At 38.8% G+C, this 24,710-nt stretch overlaps 2 protein-coding genes across 2 annotated transcripts; one reads left to right on the top strand and one right to left on the bottom strand.

The window, feature by feature from the left end:
* Positions 1 to 738: 738 nt before the first annotated feature.
* On the bottom strand, positions 739 to 12,125 carry LOC126375324 (uncharacterized). The gene is made up of 5 exons (XM_050022267.1): positions 11,670 to 12,125; positions 10,146 to 10,223; positions 9,340 to 9,472; positions 2,798 to 2,957; positions 739 to 2,265 (listed from the first exon to the last, which is right to left on the bottom strand). The coding sequence occupies exons 1-5, from the start codon at positions 11,802 to 11,804 to the stop codon at positions 2,103 to 2,105; spliced, it is 669 nt and encodes a 222-aa protein (XP_049878224.1). The 5' UTR covers positions 11,805 to 12,125; the 3' UTR covers positions 739 to 2,102.
* Positions 12,126 to 17,748: 5,623 nt separating this feature from the next.
* LOC126375315 (uncharacterized) lies at positions 17,749 to 24,473 on the top strand. The gene is made up of 5 exons (XM_050022257.1): positions 17,749 to 17,831; positions 18,434 to 18,587; positions 19,159 to 19,312; positions 19,671 to 19,857; positions 23,764 to 24,473. Exons 1-5 carry the CDS (start codon positions 17,749 to 17,751, stop codon positions 23,918 to 23,920), a joined length of 735 nt encoding a protein of 244 aa, XP_049878214.1. The 3' UTR covers positions 23,921 to 24,473.
* Positions 24,474 to 24,710: the final 237 nt, after the last annotated feature.

The raw sequence follows: 24,710 nt of genomic DNA, 5'->3' as shown, positions 1-24,710 counted from the left end.
GATCTTGAGGGCAGTCTCAGCTGAGATTCGTTTATTAATACCACCCCTAATAGCGTCGATTTTCCCAATATCGATGCGCGAGCTGGGTTAGGTGCATTAGGTAGTATAATAATAATTCCTTTGCCGACTGCTTGACCGCCAACCGCGTTAGTGCGTGGTGTCGTTTGACAAACGCCTTAGTAACTTAACATGTTTCGGCGAGGCGTCAAGTTGACTCGAACGGGTAGTAATAGTATCTACTTTAATGGTTACGTATTTGAATATCTAAAATTGAAATACTTTACGTAAAAATACCTACGTTCAGAATCCCTAAAATCATTATACCTAATGGTTTTTCTAATTAAATTCAAAATACCGCAAGTTTAAAATGTCAAATGGATTATGCTACCTAAGTTCATAAAGCTAAAACTTGAAATATCTACGTTTAAAATCCCTTAAATTGATGTACCTCAAAGTTTATTGACCTAAATTCAAAATACTGTTAGTATGTGAAGATCAAAAGGTATAAGCAAAAAGAAACACGACCTATTACAGTATTAAATTTTAATCAACATAATGGTTATCAAAAATAAAAGTGTAATTTTCTACTTAGTAATACAAAGGTACAGAAATAATACAGTACACTAAAGTACGATAATAACCAACAAAAATTACAACTCCGATGATAATTATACAAAATATCGAAAACATAAACAAAGAGACAATTTTATAAGTCCACCCTCTTTTTTGCTCGCGGCGCCCGAACTACTATTTAAGAAAAACGCTCACGAGTGATGCATCATTTAGGTATTTTGACCACTGGGTATTTTAAACGTTGGTGTTATAACTGTAGATATTTTATTACATTAGACATTTAGTCCATTAGTTTTTTTAAACTTAGGTATTTTATAAGTCGGCGTTATAAGCTAAGGTATTATAAACCATTGGGTATAATGATTTTAGGGATTCTGAACGTAGGTATTTTTACGTAAAGTATTTCAATTTTAGATATTCAAATACGTAACCGTTTCCTCTCTGAACATACGGAGGAACTTATATATCGTGAGAAATAACCATGTCCAAACGGACCTCGCGCCTTAGGAAATTTCTTACAAACAAAAACTACAAAAAGTACTCGGCATTGGACGAAAAAGATTACCTAATTTTTGTACTTGACAGTACTAGTAATTAGGCGGTTATCACACGACAATTCGGACCTACGATACCCCTGGTGGTATCGTGGGTTACGACATGGTCGCTCTCGCGGTCGGCGTAGTAGCGGTCGGCGGTAAAAAAAAGTACGTGACTTATTGTAGATTTGCCGCAAATGGTACTTTTTTACTACTTGGCTGGACGTAGGGAGTACTGAGGGCTACCAGTACAAAATTTAAGACCACAGGCCTGAGGGTGCTCAGTTGGGCGCGAACCTCGGCTCAGGGCGTCGTCTGAGAGGATAATATTTGAAATAATTAATCGACTCTAGTGGATCCATAGCGATAAGCGCTGAAGGAAATCGTCGACCGCGCCAGTGAGGTCTTTGTCGGGTTCACAGCGGTCGGCAAGGTAGGTTTGACATGTATGCCATCGATTCTTAACACACAAACACCGTCTCACCGACCGCGTCGTGTGATAAACGCGTTATACTTAGGTGGAATTACGTTTAATTCGTAATTTAATATCTCTACACAGTTAGCATTGGAGGACTCTAACAAAGTTTCTTTTAATTTCGCACAGGGTAATTACGGTCAGTGTCTCAACAAAAGCAAACATGTGCTCTAAGCCCTAGCAGGACGTCCGGTCACATCAATTAGGATACTTTAGTACCCTGTCACATTCACTTGTTTGGCAAACTGCACTGCAAGTCTCAAATTAGGTAATCTTTTTTCGTCCAAAGCAGAGTTATTGTTAGAGAACTTTTGTTTTTTGGGTAAATAAGTACTTTTTGTAGTTTTTGTTTGTAAGAAATTTCCTTTGGCGCGAGGTCCGTTTGGACATGGTTATTTCTCACAATGTTAATGCGACAGGGTCCTAAAAGGGTACATGGTAAGTACTTATCCAAAAAGCAGTCACTGTCAGGCCGGTATAGGTACTTATGTCAAAGCACTGACTACAAAAAAATGCAATTATCGTATAGAATTGAATAACGCCAGGTTATTGAGGAGCATCGGGACATGTTGCTCTTTGAGGGGGCAGGGAGAATACGTCTCGCAGTCGCGGCCGTGCTTGCCTGACATCATGGCGTCAGCCACGGCCGTGGAGTTGATCACTGGAGACAGCAAGTTGTTGCTGGAACAGGAGTACTAATTTTAGTTATCACCCAGAAGTCTGAAATCACTGTGGTTTTGAGGTACACCGGCTTCCGTCTCAAATGAGGAGCGCTGGTTTTAACCCCGTTACCGGACTTGTACCAATGGGTTATTAATTAATCTTAAATGCAGTCAATGTCACATTTGACTCGGCCATTATAGACGGCGATACACGTTGGTCTAACAGAGAGCTCGGTGAGATGTGGGCAATTTGTTCATCTTGCGATGAATGTAAGTACCTACCTCTGGTTTCCTAACAATGTTTTCCTTCACCGCTGATCACGTGATAATCATTTTTGATCCAAACATTCGACTTGGTTTAGGTCTGTGCTGGATTCGAACCTGCGACCTCAAAGTGAGAGGCAAGAGTTCTACCAACTGAGCTGCCCGGCTTATGTAGGCTGCCGTCTAACATTCCTCTTTTCTCTTCGACACGGTGTGCTCTTGTGCAAATCAATTTATTTCAAGTGTATTCGATTGTGAAGAAACGATACAAACATCTTCACTCTTACCTCATAATCTGATGCCAAGTCCTGATCGTTTCGGCGTCGCTCCTCTGAGCGGTCCAGCATGAGATCCTGAGAGCGCAACCGCGTACCGACTGCCCGTCTGCCAGCAACTGGCTCGCTATGTCCAGGAGAGCATCCGTGCTGAACTGAGCGCTATCCAGAACTGAAAATTTTGGTACAGGTAAACAAGACTTAACAAAAGCCCATAAAATTAATATATTTTTAAATAGCATAATAATAATAGTTTTTTTTAAGTAAGTACTTAAAAGTACTTAGGTATTACACACAAACACAAGATTATATACAAAAACATTACGTAACCTCACAACTATATCCCAACTGGGTACCTCTGTACAGTCATGAGCAATATAATGTACCCACTTTAGGACTCTGTCGCACTAACATATTAATTTGACATTTAGTGAGACTTACAGTTCAATTTGTCAAAAAAGTTAATGTGACATGGTACCAAAGTGTATACATATTAATGCTCGTGACCGTACATCATGAACTAAATAGGTACCCACACCTCACCGAGCTTTATGTTAGACCAACGTGATAGGTGGTGAGCCGTATCGACGTCGGTCGAGCCAACTGTGGTACCGGGGTTCGTACCGGCGGCGCTCCCCGTTTGAGAAGCAAGCCGGTGAACCACTGTGGCTATATACAAAAGAAAAATATATTTATGAACAAAGTATAGTAAGTATACAACTACCTACGTTGTTTTTTTTTTGTGCAGCGTTAGGTAGGTACAGCCATTTGATCGTATTCATGGGGGACTGCCGTCCGTGTAGATAAAATTGTATTTTTACTTACTATGTAATAAAACGTACCTATCGAACCTCTTTGCATTATAATCATCACTGAAAACAAAGAAAAAGAAAAACGTCGGCCATGGCATTCTAAATTTGAATGACATCACAATCATGTCAGTTGTATAAAAAGGTCATGGAAAAAAAGTAACATTCGGTGGGGTTACAAAATAAAATTTTCAGTGTCCATAATTATGACTACCTTTTACCTTTCATAGGACAGGGCCAGAACCAATAATACTACAGTAAGTATTGCTACGCATTTGGCTATATTTTTAAGTATAAATAACATTTTTTGCCTCGATCATCTATCCAGGGTCCGTTTACCTTAACTGAATAAATTGACGCCCATCAATATTTGCCTAATAAATATAATTTGATTTCAAGTTGACTATCTATAAGTTACATGTCGCCGAATATTTTTTCGGCCCGTATGGGTTTTCTCACCAGATTTTCCTTTAACCACGTGATAATCACACGTAGTCCACACATGAATTCGAGAGCATTCAAGTTGTACGATTAATTACAGAATCCGAATAAAAAAAGTAGGGGCGCGTTTTCCCGCTAAACCATCACAGCTGTTTTCTTTGCGTATTATTAAATATCATGTTAACACGGACTTCCAATCAAAATTAATTTTAGTTTACAGTTAACGTGAAGTGATTCTGACAAAGAAACTGTTGCTCCCTGCAGGTCATGGAGCAAATGTACATGGTAGAGATATTCATAGACCAAGTATCCGTATACGTTCGTGACGATGACCCAGACACCAACACAGACAAAAACCTCATCATCAAAGTGAAATTTGGACCAAAAGTTCAATTTATCATCAAGGAGAGCCAACTAGCCGCATCGTCGCGGAAAGACGACATTGTCAATTGCGACTTGGAAGGTCACAGAAAGTGGTCTAGAACAATCCGAGTGGGCAAATCATATCTGTTTCCGTCATATCCAGACGTGCTAGCAGTGACCCTGAGCAAGTTTCCACTAGAGATCGAAGTTTGGAACGACGATGAAGAGGAACAAGAAATATTTGTAGGAGTCGGGAACATGCTTTGGAATACTGAGTTTTACATTTTCCTAAAGGAGTCGATGGATGTTTGCAGGTTACATGAACCCTTGGCAATCAAAGAAGTAACTCGTCTGTATGCAGAATGCTGCTGCAAATTAGCGGGGGAAGTCTCATTCATACTGAGATTAAGTGCACTGGGTACAAGCATTACAACAGAATTTCAGCAACTCGTAGATAAGGATCCCAACTTTTTTGTTTTCAGAACAGACAAAGCCCCGAGTATGTTTGAATGTAACAGAGTAGATGGTGAGAATCCTAATTTCGTCATGGCGGGCAGTTTATACGAAACTGCTACTTTAGAAGACCCAGATGTAATTGCTATGGCAAACAAAAAGATAGAAGTATGTACAGAGCTACAAAGTTGCGGTGCTGCTCCACCGGGTACTGAGAGGTCATGTAAGCATGATCCTTCAGATCCAAACAAACGGACACCTAGAGAATTTCCAATTGAGAAAATCAGAATGGGGAATATTGCTGGTCCTTGTGGAAACACTAACTGTCCATTGGCTCACAAAATAAAACACTATTTGAGACAATTAGACATATATCAAAGAGAAACGAATGGCGGAAACTTACCTGCAAAGAAGGATGACGGTTCAAAGAAAGTTTGTGGTCGCTGTGGATGTAAAGATGACCGCTGGCATCGCGATAAATGTCCAGAAAACCAAGCCAAACCAGTCTGTCCAGGTTGTGGTGGTGTTGCTCAATCCGGCGAAACTTGTGAAGATAGAATCAAAAACTTGCATGGAACTGGTTTCACCCCGAAGGCTTCACCGAAACCAAGTCACGTAAACTATATGATAGGTATAACTAGAGATCCCGAGTTAATGGAATCATTATTTGGTACGAACTTTGTTGTCAATAACTGTGAAATCAAGTATCCTCCAGCGCCACATATGGTACCCCCGATGAAAACTTGCGGTTGCGGTAAGAAAGGTTCTGAAGATGATAATTTTCCTAGTACATCCAATCCGCCTGTTAATACGGGACCAACACGCAGCTGTCCTAATTACGAGATTTATAATGCTGAAGTAAAAGCTGATGGTAAACGCACAATAAATAATTTCTGCACTGATATACCCGACGATAAAGACTGCAGGTGTAATCCTCCCAAGCCGACACCGCCTTGCAAGACGTTTGACTGTGAATGTCTTACTGAAGCCTGTAACATTGACGCTAGGAAGCAACATAAACCTTACTGTCCATCCTTCAAGCATAAAGCATACTGTCCGGTCACTATGATGAATGATGAAGAAGACAAGAATGAATTCGAAGAGGATGAAGCTGAGCCACTTCCCTACGGTCTACCTCCCATCCAGTTAGGACCCTGTCCTGTGTTAGGCAGACCGTGCACTGTACCAGATGGTTTCGCTCGCATGTACAAGACTGCCGTTATGCCTAACCAGCCACCGAGCTACAGTGAAGCTGGTAAAGTCTGCTGTTCAAAGGAATTTGAAAGGATAAAGAAAGCAATAAAAGAATACATGAAAAGCCAAAAGGAGAACGACTTTAGATGCCTCAATAGGTTCAACGTGGACACTGAAAGAAGATGCTGTGACAAAGAACAAAGATTACTAGCCCTCATGGGGAAATCATGCTGTGGAGCACACAAACTGTCCATACAGGAACATTTTAAAGAAAAGTTTGAACGTGAAGCTGCCGAGAAAAAAAGCTAAACTCAATAGTACTTACTGAAGTTTTATTTTGTAACCCCCTAGTATATATAACATCTTAATATACTTTAATACAACTAATATCACTTTTTGTTTTATTTTTATTCACACAAACACAAAAAAATGCTAATGCCATATGAGATAAGCATGAGTCTGCAACATATTTTTGAGCACTGCACTGCAGAATTCTGAGTCTAAAACATTCATTCATGCATGAAAAAGATCCAGTACTTAATAATAATAGCATTTAGAATTTTACTTTCAGGCAGGTTGTATGGCAAACTTTTTTGTATTAAGTTAGTATGTATACTTACATACTACGGACATATTTTCGGTACTGTGAAAATTCATTTTCGAATTCATCTCTGGATCAAAAAAAAAGTATCATGTATTTGAAGGAAAACAGTGAGGAAACCCGCATGTCCGAGAAACGTTTTCGGCTAACCTATATTAGGCGATTTTCATTTTGGGTTGTAAGGTAAACGGACCCTGAGAAAACGACATCAAAACTCACATCAGATTCACATCGTTCCAGTAAGTAGTCCAGTGTCCACACCAGCGCTTACATCGAGCGCTGGAATGTTACTGGTATTATGTTAATAGGGTAGGTATCATAAACAGCCTATATACGTCCCACTGCTGGGCACAGGCCTCCCCTCAATCAACCGGAGGGGGGTATGGAGCATACTCCACCACGCTGCTCCACTGCGGGTTGGTGGAGGTGTTTTTACGGCTAATAGCCGGGACCAACGGCTTAACGTGCCCTCCGAAGCACGGAATCATCTTACTTTTTCGGACAATCAGGTGATTCAAGCCTGAAAAGTCCTTACCAAACAAAGGACAGTCTCACAAAGTGATTTCGACCATGTCCCCATCGGGAATCGAACCCGGACCTCCAGATCGTGAGCCTAACGCTCTAACCACTAGACCACGGAGGCTGTTAGGGTAGGTATAAACATACTTAAATAAAACTATGTCCGTCAGAGAGTTGTGAACAACCACAAGCAAGATGGCGGAAAACGAAGAGGAAAATGAGAAGAAGAAAAAAAAGAAAAGTTCTTCCAAGTACAACTATTCGTTCGGGGATATGTACCCAGGTAAAACAATTTAGTGTTTTTTGAATTGCAGTCGAATTCAGGCGAACTTACGGGATAACGCGTGAGAGATAATGATGTGTTTAATAAACGTTGCATCGTTTTCCTATAATATCTCCTTACCGTAGGATGGATCTACTTGCAATTGTCACTTCCCCGGTGTCAAACGGGAAGGAAACAGTACATCACCTGGGGTTAGCGTTAGATTGGACTTGAGTACTTACTAAACGTTAAAATCATTTCGCTGTGATTTACTCCACATTTGTTGACAGGCGTCGTGATTGGGCACAAGTTATGCAACCCCTTCTTGGGTAAGGGGTACCCGGTGCCCGGCAACATGGGCTGGTTGTGGAATGCCCACGACGTTCCTGGGATGAAGGTCAGTTTTGGTTTTAGTTTCTTTAGGACAAAATTGGACTGCTCTGACTTTGGCATCCGAAAAATAAGATGATTTCGTGATTTGGAAGGCTTTTAGCCGTTGTTCACAGGCTACTAGCTAAACGCCTCCACCAATCCGCACTGGAGGGGCCTGTATATAGGCTATTTGTGATATGTCTGTTAACACAAAATTAAGTATATTAGACTAAATATATGTTTGTTTCAGCCCCGCCGAGGCTGGTCACCAGGCATGATTGGCAAGAGCGTGGCACGGAACATGACGTTCAAGTGTCCTCGCGGCGGACAAGAGCGGGACCGCAATAAGAAGAAAAAGAAGCGACGGCACGCTGGTGGCGCCGACATGGGGGGCGGCGACTCTGAGCCGGAGGAACCCCTGCTGCCGAAGCCTGCTCTCAGGGTGCAACGGAAAGGAGACGTGTTCACTATACAAGTAAGCAGCTACATGCGAGTCTGCATTGATACAAATGGTTGTTATATCTGGCGGTGATGCTGTCGTGTCGTCATGTCGATCGCTGCAAAAAGTAGCCCTCTTTAAACTGGCCATTAATTACATTTCAGGTAAATCCGTTGAAAGATCTGACGGATATCCAACCAAACGAGGACCCCTATGTGGACTGCGATCCTTTAGTTTTTAAGATCATCAAGAAACGGAGTCCCGAAGAACGAGCGAAGGTGGAAGCTCGTAAGATGGTGAAGTTGAAGAAACAGCGGGACGCTGAAATTAGGAAAGCTTTGGCCGAAGCTGTTGAGGATATCTGCAAATGTGCTTACATGGATGTTTATTGTAATGATCTAACTGCAATCGACAAGGTCATAGACAGTTGTCCGGCGTTTAAGGATCCCGATTGCGTCTGCAAAGAGGAATCTCTCAGTTCTTTGTCAAGTAACGCAACCTGGGATATCGAGTACACCCCGCCTTTCGGCTGCTTTGACCTCACTCCTAAGTCTAGGAAGAGGAAGACCTACATCCACGTCGAGACCCAGTACATCCCAGCTGATGCAGGAATCGTGGAGCCTCCCAAAGTGAAGTGCAAAAAGTCCTGCGTATCGATCAGGCCGAAGCCAAAAGTGTCCAAAAAGAGTTGCTGCCCGTGTCCCTAAGTTTTTCAAGTGGTCGGTTTTTTTTAAAGTCTTATTGATTTTGTTGAATTGAAAATATTTATATAATGAACATAAATAAATAATGACATAATTATTTCAGACCATATTTCATTCGTAGTTTATGTAAAGGACGTAACTTGATCACCGTTGATTTTGGCACCTTATTTTAGACATGAAAATTGGCACATTCGGTAAAACAATGTGGTTCTGTGGTTCACCGGTTTGCTTCTCAATCGGGGTGCGCCCGCGCCAGTTCGAACCCCGGTACCAGACTTGCATCAATGATTAGTTCATCTTAAGTGCGGAAGCTGTGATTACATAGTTCTCTACCTCTGTCATGAGCTTACGTTATGTTATGTTCATAATTCATAATAAATTAATTTATAACACTTACGTCTGGAATATCTGTCGTGAGGATACTGTGCAGCTAAGTTCTTGCTGAGTAGCGGCAACAGGACCGTGGAGCCGAAGATGATGGCGCCGCCCAGCGCCAGGGTCGCTAGGTTTATATTTATCGATGGAACACTCTGGAGACAAATAATATACAATAACTAGCTGTTCCCCGCGACTTCGTTCGCGTGAAACCCTACTATTAAAACTACATACAAACTTTGCCACCCCTTAGAGGTTGAATTTCGCAAAATCTCGTTTTAGTGAGCACCTACGCCACACCCAGGACACTTCATACAAAGAACCTCGTATTACACAGGCACTACTTATGGACGTTATCGTACACGCGCATCTATGTGTGTGACGTCTGACGCCATACGATTGAAGACTAAAGTACGACTGAAGGGGGGTGAGGTAAAGCTAGCTCAGCCGCTGATGGGGAGCAGAGAGTTACCGTTCTATACGTAGTATTATTCCTTATTATATGCCTACGTGTTAAAAGGAATCTATGCAGAGACTTTTAGGATTTCGTTATGAGTGAGTCAGTTAGTGACCTTACGCTTTTATATGATTCTTCTTCTATCGTGTGGGTTGTGAGGTGGAGTACCAACCTCATCAACCCTGGTCCGGATTTATATTATTTAAGGATATTTTCATTACCAGGGCTAATTCTACAGTAACGCCCGTAATGAGGTACTTACTTACTTACTTTTGTTCTAAGTAAATCGTAGTGTCACTGGATCGAATCCTCGGGCTGGAAAACCACTGAATTCAACTTTAGTACTTAAGTGGAATCATAACTGAACTTACAGGCCAGAATCCATTAAAATAACTGACAGCATTTTTTGCCGGGATCGTGAGGAAGGGGATGGAGAACTCTAGATCCACCTGAAACATTAAATACATTTTAAATACCTTCTTACGCCAATCATCCATTCTGGAGTTGGTAAAATTTTTATGTTTTATTGCGATCATATTATATTCTTACAAAATGTGGTGTTATAAAAATACAGAATTAAGTATTATAGTATCAACATGGACCCGGTAAGGGCACTGCAACTGGTAGAGAGGACAACATACTTAATAGTCAGTAATAAAATTTATACGAGATATATACTACTTAATTTTAACAATATTATTGCAATTATTTTGCAAGTATTGTTTTATATGCATACAATGATTTAAGTAATTTATAAAATATTAATAAAAATATTCGTTTTATCATTTTTATATACATTAACTGTACATACATACATAAATAGCCTATATACGTCCCACTGCTGGGCACAGGCCTCCCCTCAATCAACCGGAGGGGGTATGGAGCATACCCCCACATATTATTATTTTTTATTCATTAACTGTGTAATAGTTTAACTGTGATTTAGCTTTTAGTGATAAGTAGTAGCTTTTTGCCTTTGATGGGTTTGTTCTTGGCCCCAGCTATAGTTTTATAAAAGATTTTTTCTACTCCTCTACTTTAATCTGGCATTTAAATAACCAAAAAGTCTAATATAAGTACATACATAATTAAACTCTTTGAAAAAGTGTATGCTCTATGGCCTATAAAAGCATTGTTTACAAAGTGTAACTGTACTATAATGTCGCCAAAAAAGCATTGTTGTTGTTTTTTTTTTTTTTTTGACCTGGAAACTGGCACCTTTACTTTGTTTGGTGCCATAGATATACTATAAAAAAAAAGTATACATTTGCCGCCATTTTCCCGCGCGTTGGAAAATAAATTGGAAAATTTTTGTTTCATTTAAAATTACGTCGTCGTAGAAAAAGTATTGTATGCAACGTTGTATAACTAGGTCAAAAAATGCTCGTGGCGTCTCTTATTGCGATGTTCGCCAAGGCTCACATCGCAACTCACGCCACTCGCATTTTTTGACCCTTCTTATACAACTGTTGCATAAAATACTATTTCGTTTTGATTAACTTAACTAGTGGGCTTTGTGTGTAGAGGTAGAACAATTTTATAGGTAATAACACACCTTTTCCATGTAACGAACATAAGTTATAAGTACTAGTACGTTCGAATTATTTATAGGATCAGTTAAAAACCCGCTAAAACTGCACGTATTATTCTTCAGGCAAAGGGCCTTCAGTGGACCCATGTCACATAAAATTTTCTGAAAAAATGAACTGTAAGTCTCACTACATGTCAAATGATTTAAATACGACAGATTTCTAAAATGGGTACAGTGCCTAGGTATTAGATGGTTGCTGCCTCATGTTGGAAGTCTAGGGTAGGTAAACAACTGAATAGGTACGTTTTGAAATTGTTCTTTACCCCATTCTTGTAGGAAAGTAACAAACTTGAAGATAACTTACCGTCACCGCGTCATCATCATTCGTGTTGAAAGTGAACAACCTCGCCTTCTTAGGACCGTTATTGTCCTTTTCAAAACGATTCTCACTTGTCACCAAAACGAAAACACACGTTAAAAACAATTTATTCACCCACATTTTTAATTTTCGAACTCAATTCTTTATCTCCATATTTCACTTTTTGAATTTTTAAAAGTTAAGAACACAAATTTTTATATTTAGATTTTTTTCGAATTTTTTGGCCTGGTTACAAAGACCTTTTAAATTTAGAAAAATATTAAAAAGTAATGATGATTTTTTTTCTTAATTTTAGCTAATAAAGATGCAACAGTGTCGTCGGCCAGTGCGCTACATGTATTTGTGGCGTTAGTTGGTTCTCGTATTTGCAGAAATAGACAGGAAAATCAACAGGCATGACTAGAAAAGTTTCCGTACATTGTCTCGTATAAAGCAATACGAGAAAAATGAGATGTAGGTAACACCTCGGACACCCGCTAGATCGTGTAAAGCGCAGTCTTAAGAATGTCATAGACATTCGCTATTGAAGTAGGTAGACCTACGATTAAGTCGTCTAAATATGAAAATAAAACACCAACGTGATATGTGGCAGACATAAACTTAGTTCTTTGCATGACGCCAGAGAAAGAGGAAAAAACATTACTTAATTATAATTTAGTTTGACAGTTCTTAAACTAGCTTTGTCTTTTTCTTGCACTTATCGTAAGAAAAGAACGGCATTACTTATTTAATAAAAAATCGTACATACCTACCTGTATTTACAACCTATTCTCGCAAATTTTAATGTAGGTTTATAAGTTTATTGCTTATAATTGTTGGATTAATTAATTAAAAGTAGATTACTTATTTAGGAAATTAAAGGAAAAAAGAAAGTAGGTACTTACAGTTTTGACGAAAATCGACTTATGTATACATATGTATGTTAATAACAAGAGAAGTAAAAAAAATGAATTATAAAAAAAACAGATCACCTATGACGTTGGTCCTTAGATCCCTAGAACATCTTACGATGGATGTACCGCTACCTACCCCATTGGGATATGGTCGTGAACTTATGTTATGATGAAATTATATAAGAAAATACACAATAATTGTAAAAAACGTTTTATTATTGAACACTTCTCTACCTACTTTTAAGTTCAAACATATTTTTTTAAACACAACGTTGGTGTAAGCATTCATAGCTCTACTTACTTTAGATTTGCGGCAATTTGTAATATTTTCACGGCGCGTACGCCGGTTAATGTCTTTGTGACTTAATGTCTATCGTAGTGTACCTATCAATTATTTTGCAGACGCAAACAAAAGGCAATTCTCCGCGAGATTATATAGCAATAACTAAGAACGAGAGAGATTTCGCATTTAACGATTCTATATAAAAGGAAAGTACTAGTATATGCTTTTCATTTTTTAGAATTGGCTCGCTATGCCGCTATAGCGGTAATCTATATTGGCTTCAAATTAATACTAAGTAGTTGTAAGGCGTCGGCACAATTTACTTTTTTTTTGTATATATAAAGGCCCCGATTCCTGCAGACACATCCTAATTTTATTTTAAGTTATACCCGTCACTTTCTTATCTGCCGAAAAGGAAAGGGACGGATAATTGACAACTATTACTTATTAATTTTAAAAACTTACTTTTTTGTAGGTACTTAATTGTTTTTATCTGATGTTCAATTAGATTTGATTAGTTTCGAAATAAAGAAATATCGTGTATAGTTTAATACATTTTAGCACATTGAAAAATGAATGAATAACACGGGCGACTAAAATAGGCATCTCGCTGAATACAACCCGTTTGACGTGTGCTGTCAACTTAATTTTCTCCTGTTATTGGCCAATATAAAAATTTGGGTGGGTTTTTTAAATTCCTGCCTAAAATTGACGTGTGTTTCATAAATTTTATGCCTGTCAATTACCCCTCCCTTTCCTTTTCAACGGATAAGAAAATGATGGGTATAACTTATAATAAAATTAGGACGTGTCTGCAGGAATCGGGGCCATTGGCGATATAATCATTAATTTAAGAGTCACGCTCTTGTCGGTGTAGCATGCTCCACTCTTGTCTATTAAAAGCCAATTCTTTGACCTCTTTATAAAAGACGAGAATACTAAAATACTCTTTACTGCACTTAAAATAAATATTAAAAATAAACATTTATAATCCGTTAGATAGTACTTCAGGCGCCATTATTGCTAAGGTAGTAATATCTTCCAGGTAATCTTTAAGTATAGGAAATTATTTTAATAAAACCTTAGCGGGATAGAGAGTGTAAAATAAAATTAATCATAAAATAAATAATATAAGTATACCTACATAAACTATAGAGCAATACAAAGAAGATAATAAATAATGATTATAATAATAAGTATGTATTGCAAAAGACGACGTTCACCTTCTCTTTAATCTGTTCCATGTAAGCTCTTCTTGGTCTTCCCTTTTATCCCTTTCCTTCTATGTTCCCTGCTATGATGTTTTTAATAAATTGATCGTGTCTTATTAAGTGTTCTAATCATCTATCCTCAAACTAAAATGGCAATATAGATCCATAAATTTCCATGGACAAGATAAGGACCCTCTGGGTATACATATAAAGAATGGTTAGCGTTCGTCCCGGCTTAACGAAAGCTGCAGGTTCAAGTCCGTCCGTCAGTATTTTCGATTTAATGTTTTCTTTGTTGGCTCGCTATGTTGATTGTCTTAGATTTTTTGAGGAATATCTAAGTTATTATAACAACACACACAAGACAGATATTTTTTTTTATTGTTTAGTCTTAAGACAGATTTATTAAAGATTAGATTTAAAACAAGTTTCTTTAATTATGAATTATTTAATATTCGCACGCTATATGGTTGAGTAATGGACTTTTTGTTATAATATACTATTTAAGATCTTTTGTACAACTCTAGAGCGAATAAATTTTATATCATTTCATTATATAACTATCGAGGTGTAGGTGTAATAATACACTTACTATACCTAACACCCCTTTCCACCCCTTCAGGGATGCAAGCGTGACGATATATGTGTGTTATCCAAGTTAAAATCAAATTAACTCCGAAAGGAGTTAATTTAAACCTGGTATAACGTTTCCGTCCTTAAATAAAGTTTTTTAAACTAATAATAGCGAAACTATACACCACGAAAACTTATTTCGTCTTTAATTCGGTATCCAACCGGATCTGTATGACAACCACGCCGCGCTTCGACCAATAAACAAGACAACGTGAAACGGCTATTGGTCGAAGGCTTCGAGATAATTCGCGCCGCGCGCGGCGTGGTTACCGTGCAAAGCCTGTTTACTGTATCTTTTTCTATCTATTTAATAAAGTAGATATATGTAGTAGGACTAGTAGGTAAGTGTAAAAGTAGAATCATGTTACTGTAATGAGCTTAGTTTACTTACAACTTGTCAATAATCTATGTAAGTCGCATCAGTTCAGGCTACATTTATTACTACCTAATGGTTTTTAAAATAACTGACAAGTATACCCATGGTATAAGAAAACCAGGTATGATAAATTCAATGACAAACCGCCATTGCTAGCCCTTTGATGACGCAAGTGTTACCACACTGTTACCATTATATTGGTATCTCCAACATTCCAAGGACGTACCTAAATTTTATTATTGAAAATTAATTGAATTAATGACTAATGTATTTAATTACTACTACTTGTTGGGCCTTTGGCGGCTCAATAGTAACCCTGACACCAGGGTTGATGAGGTTAGTAATTCGCCTCAAAATCCACACGATAGAAGAAGAAGAAGACTACTTGTTACATATATAGGTAAAAATCATTAAACCTGTAAGTAAATATTTTACTAAAAGTTCAAAATTTCTTAGCAACAGGGTGATCCCTAGTGCAGGGCTCGCTGTTAAGTGTTTAAATTGTACCTTGTTTGAGTAATAAAGAATTTTATTATTATTATTGTAAGTATGTCTTTTTCATATCTCGGGCCTATGGAGGCCCGGACTTTTGGAAGGCGTGCGTGGGGCCGAAGCCAACACGTAGAGGCCCCTTAAGACAGTTTAATCTAAATGTGGTGTGACACCAACCGACGATTATCCCTGTATGCACTATGTGAGTGCACCCAAAGACAATCCCCGGTTCGTGTAGGACTATTGCAGATTATGGGAACAAAGGGAACTGGGCTATTGGGTTGGGGGTTAGTGGACCGGGATACTGGAGCTATGGGGGACTATGGCGCCTGCTATTATTACTATTATTATTAAGTAAATATAAAAACATTGGTCGTGGGTAATTTATTTGTTTACGAAATGACAACCCATGGTGGGATGACATCAGCTGGGCTAACTTTGAAATGTTGGCTGTCACTTTTGAGCATACCTGGTTTTCTTATACCATGACGAGTATACCTATTGAAGTTCCTATCATTGTAAGAAAGCTGAGCTAATCTATTATTGGCTTGTCCAATTAATACTAAGTAGTTGTAACAACACTTGTAATATACAGGTTGTTAGTGACATCATCGTAACGAAACCTTTGAGGGATGAATCAGACCATGATTCTGAGTTGATATCAAGTGGTATTTTCTGTCGCAAAAGTCATCATCATCATCAATTTAAGAGCCACGCTCTTGTCGGTGTAGCATTTTCCATTCCAGTCTATCAAAGGCCAATTCCTTGACTTTCCTAGGGAAGTCAAGGAATTGGTCGCGAAAGTATGGAACTGAAAATAATTAAAAAACTAAAATTTTCATGAATTTTCTAACAGGAAATTCCACTTAAAATCTATTTAGAATCATGGTCTGAATCATCCCCGTCAGTATTTGTTACGGTGTCCCTGACACTCATATTCGTACTTGTATGGCTATCTGTACAGTCATGAGCAATATAATGTACCCACTTTAGGACTCTGTCGCACTAACATATTTGACATTTAGTGAGACTTACAGTTCAATTTGTCAAAAAAGTTAATGTGACATGGTACTAAAGTGTATACATTTTAGTGCTCGTGACCGTACGTACGTGTATAGGGTGTAAGTGACATCGTAACGAATACTGAGGGGTATGATTCAGCTCATTATTAGTTAATATCAAGTGGAATTTTCCATCACAAAAGTATAGTATTTAAAATAATAAAAAAAAAAACAAAATAAATTATGAATTTTGCGGCGGAAAATGCCCCTTGATATTAACTCAGAATCATGGTCTGAATCATCCCCCTCAGTATTCGTTACGGTGTCACTAACACTACCTAAGTAACACATAACATAATATAAATGTTAAGTACCTAAATAAATATAAAAAAGAAGTAGATATCAGTAGGGATGATGAATTGATGATGTCACAGCGCACGTTGCGGAATACAAAATGGCGGCATCCAAACAAACAATGCACTCTCCATGCTCTGAATGCGTCACGATGAAAACACATTGTCTTCACAAAATTGCCCTAAATGTAGTTTTCATACTACGTTAGCACTTCGTTTCGTATCGTTGGGATGTTGGTGCATTTGTCCAGGCAAGTTAGATAGGAATTCTCTTCATCATAGCTTCAGCTGACAGGGAACCTACACCTCTGTCTGCTCTGTTTTTTTTTATTTAAGTACCTACTTCCAGCCCAGAACAGGAGTAAAATAAATAATCCACTGTTATCTAGCCTGAGACGCCCGTAATCGGCAAGATACCACTGCTAAATAAGTAATTAATAATATGTTAACATTTTATTTCCTATCTTACGAGTTACGTATTTAGCACGGAATCACTCCAAGTTGAATAGAATGGCTTTTAGTTCTACTATAATATAGAGCGATCGCCACGGATACAACAAAATAATAGCGACATAAACTATCAAGTTCCTTACCCCACTAAAGAAATGAGTTACCCATTTTAACCCACCCAATTACCCCATTCCACAGTTCCTTCCCCATTCGATACCATCTTCCTACCGTAACGAATGTCGTTGTAAAACTATTGTGTAATTCCGTACAATAGTGTTTCCCCATGCGATTGTCTTGGGCCAAGCGATGGAACGACAAGTATAAAGCATATGGTAATGCTGAGTATGGGACAGTTCTAATAGTGTCGTCAAGATGAGCTCGAAAGTTGTTAGTTTTTTGGTGTGGCACCTTTTAGTTGTCGCGTGTCTGGTCAAAGGGGATTATAGGAATGATGGGTAAGATTTTTTGAATATTTTACTTATAATAAAAACATTTTAAACAACGCCTTAAAATACGTCCCACTCCTGGGCAAAGGCGTCCCCTCAATCATCCGGAGGAACGGGTAATAAAATAAATAATAAAAATGCACTTAAATAAATATGTACGTATAAGTACAATAGATATACTTATGAATTTGCTTAATTAAGTTTTGCGACGTGGATAAATCCTTTTTACAAAATCATTTTGTCTTTATATTATGATTAATTAATTAAAAATAAAATATTTAAATAATACTGGCAGATAACAAACAATTGGCACAGAAAAAGAAAATGGGTTTTGTATTTTGTTTTTTTTTTTATTTCGCGCGCTTTTGAATATCCCATAATACATAAACCATAAAGTGAGATCATTTAAAAATCCAAAATATCTTAATACAAATTTCATGGCAGTGGAATTTATTTTTTAATACAAACAAAATTTTGAACGGCAACAAAAATACCTACTAACCTACTTATTAAAAAAAAATAGTTCCAGCGCCATTTTTGATCGTTTTGCACCCTAGAAGAGGAAGTATACAATTTTGCACCGTTAAAACGCATGTTAGGTTTGATTTTAGGGGATTTATGCCGAGTCCTAGCTACCGGACGGAAGATCAGCTAGCGGAGCCCTCAGCTAGGGTGGACAAGAGTCGAGAGGACCGGGAGAGGGACAACCAGCCTGAGAGGACGCAGAGGTTCGGTATCTCTACCTATGGGAGCACTGGGGCACAGGTAGGAACAAAAAACTTTTTTTGGTTTAAACATTATAGACGACGATACGGCTCACCACTTATCACGTTGGTCTAACAGAAAGCTCAGGTGAAGCGTAGGTACTTAGTTCATCTTGCGATGGACGTAAGTACCTAGCCTAACTGGGAATGTAGTCCTTGGGCTTATGAAGCCGCCAAATGCGGTAGCATTTTCTCGCTCCAGCAAATAACAGTTCAGAGTGACAGAAAAGGATAGAATAGTGCGATGCGGTGCGACCACAAAAGATGTAGTTCAATTCGTATGATGAACGCCTGAACGCGTCATCGCTTTTTATAAATCTTTGTCTGAAATTTTATGCAACGTCTCTGTCGCCTATCTGCGCCGTACGACCAGCATTTTGCCGTAAAATGCGATGACTTCAGCGAGTGCAACTTCTGTGGCGCGTCTAGGTTCACCCATTAATCCAATTTTAAAACCTTGAGAAACAGGCCACAGGTTAAAAATTTGTTACGGAACTTGGGATCGGGATATTGCCTATTAGAGAACGCTGCTAAGATGTGGTTCAAACCTAATTCCTACGAAAACTTCGCAGGGTCCTTACGGCGGCACGGCTCCCGGCTTGTACGGTCCAGTGAAGATAGACCTTGGTGGCGTGCTCATAGGGTCCATTCTGGGCTTCGGAGCTGTCATCATCCTGCCTAAGATCATACATGCACTGTCTTATGGATACGGAGGATATGGGCGAAGTAAGTCTATCGATTTTTCTGAACGGCCTCTGTGGTTTAATGGTTGAGCGTTCGGCTTACGATTACGAGGTTCTGGTTTCGATTCCCGCTGGTGACATGTCTAACAAAAAAACAATTTGTGAGACTGCCATGCAGGCTAACATCACCTGATCGTCCGAATAATAAGGTGATTCTGTGCTTCGGTCCCGCCTAATATGTACTTAAGTATTGTAATGGTTACATGAGCCATGTCACGCCTTTAGCGGGTCAATAATAACCCTGACACAAGGTTGATGAAGTCGATCATTGGACTCACAACGAGAGAATATACGATTTTCAACGGTTCGTGTCGTGTATCCCTAATCTACTGATTCCCCAGGCTTGGAACCCGACCTGCAGCAAGCGTCCGACATGCTGAACAAGCTGGATGAGACGCTCAGTCGGTACAACATCGACTCTGCAGCGTGCATGCAACGACTCGCGTGCTCATACGTGCAGCTTGCCAACGAGAACATGGTTACTGGAAATGCCACTGACTTCGATGCTTTGCTCTCTAACTTATCCAGGTAAGATTTAATATTAGGCTATTGATATAAGGGCTATTATTTTATTCTGGGTGCCATGGTTAACTTATTCGCCAAAAAAATTTTTTTTTATTTATGCTATTGTTTGTTAGTATTTCTTACTATTATAACAATAATAATATTTAAATTACATTTTACAGGAATTTGCAGCGATGTTTACCAATTATTTTTCACTTATTTTTATATTTATACTAGGGAGGGTGCAGAAAAACAACAACTGTGTTACTTTGTTACATTATGTAGTTTTATTATTGGGAACGTTCACATTAAATTCAAACCTTTTCTTTTTTAAATTAAGATAAAAGATTTTTGACGTTATGTTATTAAATCACGAAACATTTCAGTCTAATACATCTTTTTATGGTTAGGTTTACCACTTCGTTACCTAATTTTGATTTTATGAGATAAACTTTTGCAATAAAATGGAAAACAATAGCAGTTCAAGCATTTTATTTATGGAGGCCATTTATATATTCAAAATTATCAAAAAAAGTCAAAAATTTTAAAACATACTTAGATAGTTTTAGTTCTAAGTCTGAAAATGTCTCCATAAAAATGGGGGACAAAAAAGTAACGCAGTAGTTTAGTAAGTAACATAATGGTAAACTTTCCGCATCTATGGTGTTTAACTTACTAAAAACAATTAAAAACAGAATACAATTAAATTGAAACCATAACAAATTAAACAAAACTCTCTTAGAATAAAATAAAATCAAAACTTCTCAAAAAAACAATATTAAACATACATTAGTTTCTGTCTGAGTCAAATATATTTAATGGGACATCAAATTCATTCAATTCGTTTTCAGCAAATGGAATTCTATAGTCTCTGCTTACCCCGGTGGGAAATAGGCATGAGTTTATGTATGTATGTATGTCATCATCGTCATCAGCCTTACGACGTCCACTGCTGGGCATAGGCCTCCCCCAAGGATCTCCACGACGATCGGTCCTGCGCTGCCCGCATCCAGTGGCTTCCCGCGACCTTCACCAGATCGTCGGTCTACTTTGTAGCGGGCCTATACTGAGCGTCGTCCGACACGTGGTCGCCATTCTAGAACCTTTCCGTCCCAGCGGCCATCGGTTCTCCTCGCTATGTGTCCTGCCCACTGCCACTTCAGCTTTGCAATTCGCCGAGCTATGTCGGTGACTTTAGTTCTCCTGTGGATCTCCTCATTTCTGATTTGATCGAGCAGGGAAATACCGAGCATAGCTCTCTCCATTGCCCGCTGAGCGACACCGAGCCTCCTCACGAGACCCATAATAAGCGGCCACGTCTCACTGCCGTAGGTCGTCACTGGCAACACGCACTGGTCAAAGACTTTCCTCTTGAGACACTGAGGTATTTTGGACGAGAAGATATTCCGCAGCTTCCCGAACGCTGCCCATCCGAGTTGGATCCGACGAGAGATCTCTTTCTCGAAGTTGGACTTACCTAACTGGATTATTTATCCTAGGTAAATGTACTGGTCTACAACTTCGAGTGTAACGTTCCCAACCTGAACTGGAGTGAGTGCGACATGGTCGTTGGACATAATTTTTGTCTTTGTCATGTTCGTGCTAAGACCCACTCGTTGGGATGCGTTACTGAGATGCTCGAGCATGGTGTTCAGGTCTTCCAGGGTATCAGCCATTAGGACTATATCATCAGCAAATCGAAGGTGCGTCAGGTACTCGCCGTTGATGTTGATGCCAAATCCTTTCCAGTCCAGAAGCTTAAAAATATCCTCCAATGCAGCAGTGAACAGTTTCGGAGAGATGCCATCTCCCTGTCTCACTCCTCGCTGCAGTTGGATCGGATTAGAGCTCTGGTTCTGTTCTCGAACTGACATAGTGGCATTTTGGTAGAGGTCCCTTAGCAATTCGATGTACCTATGGTCCACTTGGCACCTCTGAAGAGACTGCAACACCGCCCAGGTGTCGATCGAATCAAAGGCTTTCTCATAGTCCACAAACGCCAAGCAAAGTGGCAGATTATACTCTTCGGTCTTCTGTATAACCTGCCGCAGTGTATGGATGTGGTCTATGGTGCAAAAGCCTTTTCGGAAACCCGTTCGTTCGCTTCCCGTCTTAACGGCATTGATCACAGAGACATCATTGAATATGTGCTTTTTCGTCGACATGATAAAATCGATCTCGTTTTTATAATTTCTACTGGGACTTATCCAGGTCCATTTGCGGGTGCGGGCTTTCTAAAGAAGGAGTTCATCATATAGAGGTTCTCCTTTTCCATAAAGTCCGCCAGCATCCGGCCTCTGGTGTTCCGGACCCCAAATCCAAATTGCCCTACTCTCAGCTCGTTACCACAACGCTTCCCCGACTGTGCATTAAAGTCCCCCATCACAATCGTGTAGTGGCTTTTATGGCTATGCATGGCTTTAGAAATCTCCTCATACATAGTCTCCACTTCGTCATCGTGGTGTCCCGAGGTCGGAGCGTATACCTGGATGACAGTCAGCGAATATCGAGATGATATTCTGAGTATCAGGCACGCTACCCTGCTCGAAACACTACCGATGGTCAACACGTTGTTGATTAGGGACTTGTGGACGATAAACTCGACACTCTGTAACGAAATAATTATAAATTAAATTATTAAAACTATTAAATTTGTAAATATTGAGCAAAAACTTTGAGTATTTCCACTGCGTTACGACGGCTACAACTGCGTTACATTTCGCAGTAACACAGTGCATCGGTAACTCAGTTGTAGAAACCACGTGTATTCTAAAATAGCACTCATATGGTAATTCATTTTATAAAACAGATCGTGTACAATTAATATTTGCTCCTTTTTTTAAAGATATAACGGAAAAGATTATTCAATATTCAAAAAACTCACCTATCACAGCGGTCACGCAGCGGTCTCCCAATTAATACACGCACCTATCCCGCCGGCGTCCTCGCGACTGACTCGGCGAATTTCCAAGCCACGGACTCCCCCCGCGCCCCAATAATATTTGATTATATGTTATACGACTTTTGGCGCAAATGCATACAAAATTCTAATTTTAAGACTCAGTTTCGTATGGTAACATAGTGTTCGTAATTTTTTGGTTTGCCGCGGGGACACAATAAATATTTTGGAATAATTAAAAACTGATAAAGGAAAATAATATTTAGTATTGTTAAAGTAAAGATTAAATTACGTGTTATTACCGCAAATATTACATTTTAATAGCGTCTTGAAGAATTTTTAAGTAATGTGTGTTTATATGGAGTAAATATATGAGAGGGACAGTGGAATTTTGTAGGGAAACAACTGCGTTACTCAAAAGTACAACTTAGTTACCGTGTTTTTGTTTAAATTCAAATAATTTTGATAAAAACGTGGAACATAAAAGTACGAGTATAACATCAGAAATATACCAATAGTGTAATTATTGAAAAAATAAATGTTTGCTTTATAAAAATCGTGTTTGAACGTGAGAGACAGGTTATGGGACCCAAAATAAAATAATAGCCCATAACACCGTAGATAAAGCACGTCATACAAAAATACCTACGCAGAAAATTTGACGCCAATTTAGGTTTAACTATATTCGTACGTAGCGATGTATAGATACATCAATCTGCGGTAGTTGTATGTATTAGGCACTTGACTTATGCGTTTTGCGATGTGTTGCGCAACTATAATTTTATTTATTTATAAATCGATTTGTACAATTTAGGTTAACACATGATTGCACAAATTAATTACCCTGAGTCCCAAACTAAGCTTATGCCTGTATCTTGGGAATCAGTGTTTTACAGCAGTTAATTATGAGGCAGGAAGTGTAATTGACCAATAGGACACTATAAGTACAAACCAGAAGAAAGATACAGACCAAACACAAAAACGTCGTCATCAAAGAGTAAAATAATCAAAGATGAACAACTTTTTTTCAGCAACTCTCTGATCCGACGTATGCTAGACGGGACGACAATTTACGAGGCAATATCAGCTGGACAGTCGTTGGACAACAACTGTCAGACATTGTACCCCAAGTGCAAACTGGACAAGAAGACTGTCGTCAAAATGCTAACTCAACTGGTCCCGTCATAACGTAAATATTTTGTACAGGCAATTGAATATGGAGCATCGGATAATACTAATTAAAACAAAGATATTGTATTGCAAATAATATGAAAAATCCGAAGAAATACTTCTTTTCTATAGTTTTTAAGAGCTGTTGGTTTCCCAAATATTAAATCATCATTATCAGCTGTACGACGCTCATTGCTGGGCATAGGCCTCCCCCAAGGATCTCCACGACAATCGGTCCTGCGCTGCCCACATCCAGCGGCTTCCCGCGACATTCACCAGATCGTCGGTCCACCTTGTAGCCGGCCTACTCACTGAGCGTCGTCCGACACGCGGTCGCCTTTCGAGAACGAGAAAGAAAGGAAAGAAGAAAATATTAAATAAATAAATAAAAATATATACTTCATTTTGCAGAGGTGATAATAACGGGCGATCATTTGTAGCGGTCTTAAAAGCTAATTAGTTGTAAATACATTTTCATAGAATAATTTAGAACACATAATTGCAATTTAGACGTAATATTATGGATTAGGTATCCATATCCGATGCTACCAGAATCATAATGCCCCACCCTACTCTCCTGACAGCTGTACTATTGCTTTGTAGAATAAAGGTATTTTTTAGAATTGCGTTAGTTTTATTATTGTTTTAGGTATAACACAAAATAAACAAAATCGCATCCAAAGTAACAGTAAATTTTTGTCACTTTTAAATAGTCTCTCATTCAACTGTGTCTACTCCTTTGTCAATACTCCTATATCATGATAATTATATGGGGGGTTAAAAATGCCACATCGAAGCAATTCATCTA

This window comes from Pectinophora gossypiella, chromosome 18, assembly GCF_024362695.1.
Source record: "Pectinophora gossypiella chromosome 18, ilPecGoss1.1, whole genome shotgun sequence".
Lineage (NCBI taxonomy): Eukaryota > Metazoa > Arthropoda > Insecta > Lepidoptera > Gelechiidae > Pectinophora > Pectinophora gossypiella.
This window is presented reverse-complemented; position numbering and strand designations above follow the sequence as displayed.